Source organism: Arachis ipaensis, chromosome B6 (genome assembly GCF_059453495.1).
Source record: "Arachis ipaensis isolate K30076 ecotype BB chromosome B6, ASM5945349v1, whole genome shotgun sequence".
Lineage (NCBI taxonomy): Eukaryota > Viridiplantae > Streptophyta > Magnoliopsida > Fabales > Fabaceae > Arachis > Arachis ipaensis.
In genome coordinates, this window is record NC_142441.1 from 16,753,551 (window position 1) to 16,762,982 (window position 9,432).

The following is a 9,432-nucleotide window of genomic DNA, read 5'->3' on the forward strand; positions in this document are numbered from 1 at the left end:
GTAATTAAACGCACACAAAATCCCAATTATATTATAGGTAAAAATACATATTAAAACGGCATGTATTTATCCAAAAATTATTCTACAACCAGTCAAACCACATCCACAAAAATATAAACACGCCGGCCACATGAGTAGCATGAAGATAAGGCCATGGAAATACCAGTTTCATAATTTTTTTACCATAGACAACCCAAATAAAGAAAATAACCATGAAAGATACATATTGAGTTGTAAGACCTAACAAAAGGGACCTCTAATATAACATAATGGATACTGTATCCTAAACACTCTAGGTATTGTCGAAAGAGTTTAACAGCAACATGAATCCACCAACTCCTTGCTTAGCAATCTGCTGTGTGGAAGCCTCCGAATCTTGATCTGCAGTAGATTCTACACGATTATCCTAAAATAAACAAACTCAATCAAAACCAAGTCACTATCGACATAATAAAAACCGTAGTAAAGGTGAAGTTTAAATTTAATTCCTATACATACCTTGCCTAAACTCTTCCGCTTTCTCAACATGGATTTTCTGATTGATTTATTCAACTCATATCCTAGCCTTTTACCTTTTGGACGACCCTTTGTGGTTACCTTTGATGGGGCCTGAATGTCCTCTGTGCCCAACACGGTTGAAGTGTCTGTGGCGATGCTATTGTGTGCATTAGCGACGGTCTTATTCCGCATCCTGGCACGGTAATCTACTAGCTTGGCCCTTGCATCCTCCAGAGCATCATGCAACATGTCTGCTTCATCGTCACAATCCACGAATTCCTACGCAACGTTGTAGAAATATGCACATAACCCTCTGAATATGTTGTGGCTTTCATCTGAACGTCTAACATCGTGGCTACTCTTAATGTAGGTGTGCTTGCGCTTTATGTTCTTGCTCCAACGAGGTAGAACATAGCAGGAAGGCACCTCATTCACTTTGTAAGATGAAAGTACTACAAGACAGTGGCAACATAATATACCTGCACTCTCGAACAAGTTGCAATCACATCGAACCGCGTGAGTCAAACGGTCAAAATGGACGTCGTACGTAACATACCAGGTCGTCTCATAGACTAGTATTTTCTCTTCCACCTTTACCCAAGCCGAGTTACCCTATTCATCCACGGCACGAATAGTGCAATCAGCCTTCTTGCCAAACTCTGTTTGGACATCCCTAAACATCTCGTTGGTGTACTCTTTTTGAAATCGTCTCTCGATGGCTGATCTAGTTGAACATGGGATTAGACCTCTCGAGTCTGCAGCATCATCCTCCAGTTCCTTTTGCTCCTTCATTCCTAGCACATTGTCGAACTCGTGGACGAACTGGACCAAACTAGTCTTGCAATTTAAGAATCCACCAAAGAATGAATGCATACCCTCACTCCTCTGCGTACTCCTCATGGAAGCCCATAATTGACCCTTGAAAAAGATCGGCACCCACATGTGTCGGTCCTCAAACAAATCTAAAAATCAAACAAACCCATCAAAAACAAAACCATACATAAGAACATATTTTCATAACAAAATATAAGAACACAACAACATCTAAGCACTTCCAGCACATGATTTTACTAAAAAGACACAAACTTGATAGCCATCTATTGTGATGTAAGTTGAACTCATCAATGAACTCAGCCCAATAATCCTCGAAATCCTCAACCGACTGAGAGTTCCATATAATGTGATTCAACTCAGCATTCAACTCTTTGAACCTAGCATAACCTCCAAGCTTGTTTTGTATCTTTTTTGTTATATGCCATATGCACCAACGGTGTCGTGTATTGGGCAGGACCTTTTTAATTGCACCAAACATAGACTTGCATTGGTCTGTGATGATGCCCTTCCGTGCAATTCTCATGCACTTCAGCCATTGTGTAAACACCTACTCAAAACTCGGGATTTCCTCGCTGCCTAACAGAGCGCAGCCTAGCAAAGTAGACTTACCATGGTGGTTCACACCAATGAAAGCAGCGAACGGCAATCCATGCCTAAAGGAAGAACAACCATATTTAGAAACATCAAACTAATAAAAAATAATAAAATAAGTAAACAACGTGAATGTAAATACATTTTACCGGTTCGTGCTATATGTGGTATCAAATGAGACCACGTCTCCATAGTATTCATAAGACGCCTTACACCTTGCATCCACCCAAACTGCACTCATAAGCTTATAATCGTCATCTACATTCACTGCGTAAAAATAGTTCGGATTTAACTCCTTCATTCGCATGAAGTAATTCAGCATCTCCTTGACATCCGCGTTGACATTTGTGGATCGGAGTCTTGATGAAATGTAATTCCTGACGTCCTTCTCTGAGAAGCCCAAGTTCGAAGGCCCACCAACTTCATTGGCTAAGGCTAGAAAGGTCTTGTTAGGTTGAATGCCCGCCTCATCATTAACCTCAATGATGCACTTCGCATGCATTGTTAACTCCCTGTTCTTGTGGTAGTGCACTGCCTTCTTAGTTGAACACGGGTGCGAGTGATTTAGTTCAACCTTCAACAAGACCCAATTATGCTTTTCCCTGTCAAACTTTGCATATATTCTTGCTCTGCACTCCACAGCTGCAATTGTGTTCTTTCGTGTGGGTACTTTGACACGAGACCCCTGGAAACCCTCCCGATTGCAATGGATAGATTGGTTGATCGGTTGCTTTGTCATCCTGTCAAAATTTCTTCAGCAAGGCAACTATGATCCGATAACTGCGAATCAGTTCAAAATAGAAATCATTTGATGAACACGACGATTAATGGTCAATTCAAACATGCGGTTAACGAAAAAACAACAATAAAATAGAGTCCGAACCTCATCAACAAGTTTCGTGTCATCACATCCCAACTCAGTAATTTTCGTACATTCTATGACCTACAATCAAACATACACAACGTAAATAGATACTATAATAAAATATCAACTAAATAGATTTTATTAATACTATATCCAAAAATATGATCTTAAAATTTATTAATATACATGAATTAAACGAAATCAGAATAATGAGACTATACTCATACAAAGTGGCACCTAACCAGTTAGTTTTATATTAATTATTTATATAGAAAATGCATAAATCCACCACGTATAAAATATCACTACACAAACTAAAAGAGAGTCTTCTACTATGATGTGAAAAGTCTCGTTATTAGCTCCTATAATTTTCTTACATATTTATCCACATTTGTTAGTGCATGCATGGTATGATAGCATACAGATGGGGATTCTTACCATTTTAGTCGCAACCATAGCCAAAATTTTCTCATTTAACACTATACATATATTCAAAACATCTCAGGATAACCTATTAAAAAGGTAATGTAACAATTTATCATCTCCAGTAAATAAATTTCCATCTTCATCTTCTTTAGAACTTGAACCATGGTTCATTGTAACTAGTTATAAAAACCTAATAAGAACCCAATCTGTAGCTAGTAAGTAGTAACAACTAACCAGTACATTGTATAATGACATTCCACCATTCTAAAAATGTAATTCTTTTTTCTTTTTAAGTAGAAAAATTGAAACTAATTTTTTTACGGGATCATCCACTTATATATTACACTTTAACTAATTACTACATGGACGGACAAGAACACCATCCAAATTGTTTCTTTTGTAACAAAATATCATCATGAATTAAGAGTGTTGATCTTTTAATAACCATCTAATTTATATGAAAATAAACATACGTCTGAAAGAAACAAGATACATTGTTTACCTTGTCCAACTGTTCACTTTCTCCGTTGAACAAATTGAGCAGGTTGTCGATTGAATGCGTGGTAATGTCGCCGGTGAAAGAATCTGACGTGAGATAACTCGGTTCAACGGAATTGTTCTCCATTAAAATGGCTGTGAGAGGTCACGTACATATGAAACGGGAGCCACAACTCTCCCGTGTATTACACCGGATCAGTCGATGACGACGAGGCTGCAATGGTGGAGGCCTTGGGCTGCAGGGGCTGCACAGTGCGTGATCGCGGAGACCTACGGGAGGCTGCACGGTGCGTGGGTTGTGGGGTGTGGTAAAAAAAAATTTTTCCGCTGGGGGAGGGGGCTGGCCGGACGTTGGCACAGGGGGAGGCAGCGTCGGTCATGGGTGGGCGGGGAAGGCTGGCTTCGTTGTTGGGAAGATCCACCGAGAGAGGGAAGAGATATGGTGTGAGATGATAGAAAACGTGTAACTGTTCCCTACTCAAAAATCTGATTTTTAAAATTTTGAAAAATGATTATTATTATAATTAAATTAATTACATCATTAATTAAATTTATGAGTAATTTATATTTGTAACCCCATTATTCATATTATTCACTAAAATTATTGTTCACCTATACTTTTCCTAATTCAAATATAATAAAATAAAAAAATGGCGAAAACTCAACCCATTCCATATTTTAAAACTTGCAGCAAAAACCAACTTGCTTAGGACTTTGAATGTTGCTGGTTTCATTTTTGGGACAAAACAAGTGTCCACAGAACCACATTAATGATTGAAAGAATAAATAAATACAAACCCATGTTACAAACAAAGATACATCTAGTATCACTTAATCTTAATGGAATAGACACAATGGACATCACATCCTACAAAATGGGAACATATTTCATATGGATTCAGATAACGTGATTTATCCAAATTTTTTACTTACAAAACATCATATGCACTTCAAAAACGAAGAACGTCAGAGAATCTCTCCCCATCTGTGTATGAATTTGTGGAACCCATAATGTGTCGAGCTTAATTAGTAGTTAATTTTGGAAGCAGCGTCATTGCTGTTGTGTCTGGTGATGGGTCTCTTACTACCAATGCTACGCGTTGCACGTGAACAAATTTCTGGATGTGCAGTTAAAGCATCACCGCAGCTCCGTCTCCTTGACACTTTGGTCAGGTTTGGTGACTTTGGCCGAGTCAGGGGTGACTGCCATGCATCAAACCAAAGGAATTAAAGAGATGTTTTGGCGACAAAAGTTCAAAGTCTAACCGAATTTATTTTTGAGTCACGCACGTGTACATCAAAATTAGCCACCATACATCAAAATTAGCCACTAAAGTCAGCCACCGGTATAAAATATATGTTGGAATACAAATACAAATTGAAAATAAATTAAATCATACATGTATTTATACACAAGTACATTGGTAGCTGATTTTAGTGGTTAATTTTGGTGTACAAATAACATTTTTCTTTATTTTTTTTACTAATATCTTTAGTCATCATTTTTGTATTTTTTATTTAGTCTAATAATATATTTTTCAAAAATGTTATTTGTACACTAAAATCAGCCAATAAAATCAATTATCAATGTATTTGTGTATAAATATATATATGTGATTTAATTTATTTTCAACGTGTATTTGTATTCCAGTATGTATTTTATACTAATAGCTAACTTTGGTGACTGATTTTAGTGTATATGTAGCATAATTTTATATTTTTAGTCTATATTTTATTGTTAATAAAAAATAAATAAAAAAAATTTAGGTGACCAACACTTTTATTAAAATTTAATCCTTAACCACCAAAAGAAAAGTGAGTAATCCTATATCTCATATATTAAAAACATTAATAATAACTAATTAATGGTTACAAATCACAAAATCTACTTGTCTTCTAACACTCTTCATAATAAATTATACTGATCCTTTCAATTTTTAGGCTTTAGCATTTTCTTTTTCTTTTTTTTGATTATTCAAGTTGTTTATTGCATATAAAGATAATAATTGATAATTATTAAATAATAATTTAATTAAATACGTTAAATTATTTAATAATTTTCATCCATCATTCTCCTAAAAGAACAACTTTATTTGAGTAGCAATCTTATTTTTTATAAGTACGTAGCTTGTGACTTTTGAACGATAATATTTTAAACCAAAATGATCATGTCACTCACATTTTTTATAATGTCATTCCACAAATGATTTTTTTGTATTGTATGTGTGTATGAATCTATAAAAAATAAAGTGGTATTATCAAAATAAGAGTGATAATATTTATTTTTTTAAAAATTATAATATTTATTTTGATAAATTAAATTAAAAATAATTTTTAATAAAAAATAATAATAATATATTTAACAAAATATTTTAAAATTTAAAATAATTATAATAAATATAAAATAAAAAAGAATTTTAACATAAATATAATTTAACATTAATAATTAATTAAAAATAAAGTTAATTATTTTTTAATTCATAAAATTATATTGAATTTTTTATTTTAATAAATATAAATTAATTTTAAAAACATCTTTCAAAAACATTTGTAACATTTAAAATATACAAAAACACCTAATGTTGCCAAAAACAAATTTGTACGAAAGCATGGTGAAACAGAGAGTACCTTCTTAAGTTCACGCTTAGGGGGAGGGTTCTCATAATAGAAGCTTGGTACTGGTTTCGCTCTGATCACCAACTTCTTTCTCAACTCCTTTAAAGCTGCCTCTTCCTCTTCCTATTATTATCATATTAATTAATTAGATATTAGATTAGCATCAAAGTTAACTGTGGATTAATTAAGTGACCCAAATTAAATGAATAACTTGCCTTTTTCCTTGCCTCGTACTGCTTTCTTTCTTCTTCACGAGCTCGTTGTCTCTCCTCTAACTTCTGATAAAACTGGGCGCATAAATCAAACACATGATGATTAATTAAGAACACAGATCACGTAATTAGAGTGAGATTAATTGTTAAGCAAGACATTACCTCCCTCCGTTTCTCTGCACGCTCTGGGCATTTAAATGTAGGGGCTGTGCCTACGGTTACCTTTGATCTAAATGTGCGCATAGATCCGGTAGATTTCACACTGTTACTAATTATGCTTAGTTAAAGAACAAATCATGAGGTAGCTTTTCTGATTCAAATCCATTAATATACCTAAAATTCCTCTTATCATTTAAAAAATAACCATGAAAAGAAAATTGTTCATAATTTTAAGGATACGGTGATGTAGAAGATGAACTATCCTCATCATCACGGTGTTTCTTTCCATCACGTAGAAATGCCTTCTTTGATGAAAAAGGTGAGTTTGGCTGAAAACCAAAAGACACAACAAATGGGGAAATGTTTCCGGATATATTAGTCTCAGTATACTTATCATGTAATGTTCTCTAATATTATAATTTTTTAAGCACACAAATATTTATGGTCCATTTTGCATAATTAAATCAGTTTTCAAATCACATGAAATTCTTTATTGAAAGAAATGAAATAATACCTGTGAATTTTTTGATGAATTAGGTGAGTCTATAATAGAAATTTTTGGGGACAAGAAGTTTAAATCGTTAGCTTTTGGCGACAAGTGGTGTCCATTTGGCGACAAGTCAATAGTTTGTGTATGTGTGACATGCCTTTCAGTGGTTTGCTCAGATGGTTGTGGAACAGAAGAACTTATCTGTTTCTGTATTTCAGATTTCTGGCTCTTGTCTCTGGGTGATTCAATCTTTAAGTTAGCAACTTTAACATTGGAAAAATCCTTCTGCTCATGAAATGCTGCAATGTTGTTATCATCACCGGTTTTTTGTACCTCAGGTTTCTCAATTTTATCTTTCGGAGATTCGGTCTTCAAGTTAGTGATTTGAGCATTGAAAAAATCTTTCTTCTCAAGAATTGCAGCTGCATTATCATCATCAACTATCTTCTTTACTTCGGTTTTCTCGTTCTTTTCTTTAGGCGATTCAGTCTTTACAGTAGCGATTTTAGCATTGAAAAAATCTTTCTTCTCATGGAATGCTGTTGCGTTATCATCATCGACTATCTTCTTCGCTTCGGATTTCTCGTTCTTTTCTTTAGGTGATTCAGTCTTTACGGTAGCCATTTTAGCATTGAAAAAATCTTTTTTCTCATGAAATGCTGTTGCATTATCATCATCGACTATCTTCTTCACTTCGGATTTCTCGTTCTTCTCTTTGGGCGATTCCGTCTTTACAGTAGCGATTTTAGCATTGAAAAAATCTTTCTTCTCATGAAATGCTGTTGCGTTATCATCATCGACTATCTTCTTCACTTCGGATTTCTCGTTCTTTTCTTTAGGCGATTCCGTCTTTAAAGTAGAGATTTTAGCATTGAAAAAATCTTTCTTCTCGTGAAATGCTGGGTTGTTATCATCTTCCCCCGTCTTCTGCACTTCAAATTTTTCGTTCTTCTCTTTTGGCGATTCGGTTTTTGAGGTAGCAGTTTTAGCATTGAAAAATTCTTTCTTCTCATAAAATGCTGATTTATTATCATCTCCCATCTTTTGTACTTCGGATTTTTCATTCTTCACTTTGGGCGATTCAGTAGTAGCAATAATCTTGGCATTAAAAACATCTTTCTTCTCAGAAAACGCTGATTTGTTATCATCTCCACTCTTTGGCGCTTCAAATTTCTCGTCTTTTTCTTTAGGCGACAACGATTTTGAATTAGCGATTTTAGCATTGAAAAAATCCTTCTTTTCATGGAATGCTGCTTTATTATTGTCATCGAATCTCTCGTTCTTCTCCTTGAAGGATTCAGTCCTTGCCATAGTCGCTTTAGCTTTGAAAAATTCCTTCTTCTCATGAAATGCTGCTTTATTATTGTCGTCGAACTTCTCGTTCTTCTCCTTGAAAGATTCAGTTCTTAACATAGTGGCTTTAGCAGCGAAAAGCTTCTTCTTCTCACTAAATGAAAGAGATTCGTAAGATTCATTTTTCTCATGATCCATTGCTGCAATATTGGGAGAAACCTTCACACTACTGTTATCACTTAAATTTCCATCTGAAGCTTCCAAACCATTCGGCTTCTTGCCTACCATATGTACGCCTGCAACTTCCCGCCCCATAACACTGCATGATACAATAATTAAGAAATTCCACCACCTCCAAGATGCAAATTACATGAAAAACACAATAAAAAAAATATGGAAACTCAAGTTAACTTCATGTAGAAGTCGATATAGCTGTGAGAGTCGATAAATAATTTGATAGGTTTGACTAAATTATCATGTAACGACTCTCAAATATTGAATTCACATCAAATTAGCTGCACTGAATTTCAAAAAAAAAATGTAATTATAAACATCATGATGTCATTACCAGAAGAAGTGTTTATGTCATTTTGAGCATTGTTAGCAAGTAGCCTGAAATTTTTGAAACAAAAATGAAAAGAAGTATTCATCTCAATTAGTGTTGATTCATTATATTAAGTGGGACAAATTGCAGAATCATTCATTAACATGCATACAGATTGATTTAGAAAGGAAATTAATTGATTAATTAATTAATTAATTAATAACAACACCAAAAAAAAAAGGGGAATACATGCATTAGTTGAGGAAAGAGAACGTACGGTAACAGCGGAATGGGTTGCGATCAGACAAGACAGGATCTCAAAGGAGTTGAGCGCTGTTCGTTCCTTGTTTGTTGTTGCGAAATGGAAAATTTTTAAGTTTGAGATATTCCTTTACTTTAGGGGAGA

The 9,432-nt window shown here is 34.5% G+C and overlaps 3 protein-coding genes across 5 annotated transcripts; all 3 read right to left on the reverse strand.

Annotated features, from left to right (window-relative positions):
- Positions 1-292: 292 nt before the first annotated feature.
- On the reverse strand, positions 293-1,855 carry LOC148554731 (protein FAR1-RELATED SEQUENCE 5-like). Its single transcript, XM_088490460.1, has 4 exons — positions 1,585-1,855; positions 1,123-1,460; positions 499-777; positions 293-406 (listed from the first exon to the last, which is right to left on the reverse strand). The coding sequence occupies exons 1-4, from the start codon at positions 1,853-1,855 to the stop codon at positions 293-295; spliced, it is 1,002 nt and encodes a 333-aa protein (XP_088346586.1).
- Positions 1,856-1,879: 24 nt separating this feature from the next.
- LOC148554732 (protein FAR1-RELATED SEQUENCE 5-like) lies at positions 1,880-2,662 on the reverse strand. The gene is made up of 2 exons (XM_088490461.1): positions 2,073-2,662; positions 1,880-1,985 (listed from the first exon to the last, which is right to left on the reverse strand). The coding sequence occupies exons 1-2, from the start codon at positions 2,660-2,662 to the stop codon at positions 1,880-1,882; spliced, it is 696 nt and encodes a 231-aa protein (XP_088346587.1).
- Positions 2,663-4,363: 1,701 nt separating this feature from the next.
- On the reverse strand, positions 4,364-9,432 carry LOC107646450 (uncharacterized). Of its 3 annotated transcripts, none has more exons than XM_021104100.2 (8): positions 9,304-9,411; positions 9,051-9,094; positions 7,214-8,801; positions 6,940-7,028; positions 6,703-6,802; positions 6,544-6,615; positions 6,341-6,451; positions 4,364-4,915 (listed from the first exon to the last, which is right to left on the reverse strand). In XM_021104100.2, the coding sequence occupies exons 3-8, from the start codon at positions 8,795-8,797 to the stop codon at positions 4,739-4,741; spliced, it is 2,133 nt and encodes a 710-aa protein (XP_020959759.1). In that variant the 5' UTR covers positions 8,798-8,801; positions 9,051-9,094; positions 9,304-9,411; the 3' UTR covers positions 4,364-4,738. The 3 variants fall into 3 exon arrangements, with proteins under 3 accessions (XP_020959759.1, XP_020959758.1, XP_016206118.1); XM_021104099.2 differs by having other exon boundaries at positions 6,703-6,808; XM_016350632.3 differs by lacking the exon at positions 9,051-9,094 and having other exon boundaries at positions 6,703-6,808; positions 9,304-9,432.

What these genes read in the sequence shown, in the direction of transcription:
- LOC148554731 (XM_088490460.1), bottom strand. Translation starts at nt 1,855, where the DNA reads ATGAGAATTGCACGGAAGGGCATCATCACAGACCAATGCAAGTCTATG. An exon ending in TCACAATAGATGGCTATCAA is followed by an intron (nt 1,461 to 1,584) that starts GTTTGTGTCTTT and finishes TTTGATTTTTAG; the next exon opens with ATTTGTTTGAGGACCGACAC. An exon ending in CTGATTGCACTATTCGTGCC is followed by an intron (nt 778 to 1,122) that starts GTGGATGAATAG and finishes AACGTTGCGTAG; the next exon opens with GAATTCGTGGATTGTGACGA.
- LOC107646450 (XM_016350632.3), bottom strand. Translation starts at nt 8,797, where the DNA reads ATGGGGCGGGAAGTTGCAGGCGTACATATGGTAGGCAAGAAGCCGAAT. An exon ending in AGTTCATCTTCTACATCACC is followed by an intron (nt 6,809 to 6,939) that starts GTATCCTTAAAA and finishes AAGCATAATTAG; the next exon opens with TAACAGTGTGAAATCTACCG. An exon ending in CTAAGCGTGAACTTAAGAAG is followed by an intron (nt 4,916 to 6,340) that starts GTACTCTCTGTT and finishes GATGCATGGCAG; the next exon opens with TCACCCCTGACTCGGCCAAA.
- LOC148554732 (XM_088490461.1), bottom strand. Translation starts at nt 2,662, where the DNA reads ATGACAAAGCAACCGATCAACCAATCTATCCATTGCAATCGGGAGGGT. An exon ending in ACCACATATAGCACGAACCG is followed by an intron (nt 1,986 to 2,072) that starts GTAAAATGTATT and finishes TTCTTCCTTTAG; the next exon opens with GCATGGATTGCCGTTCGCTG.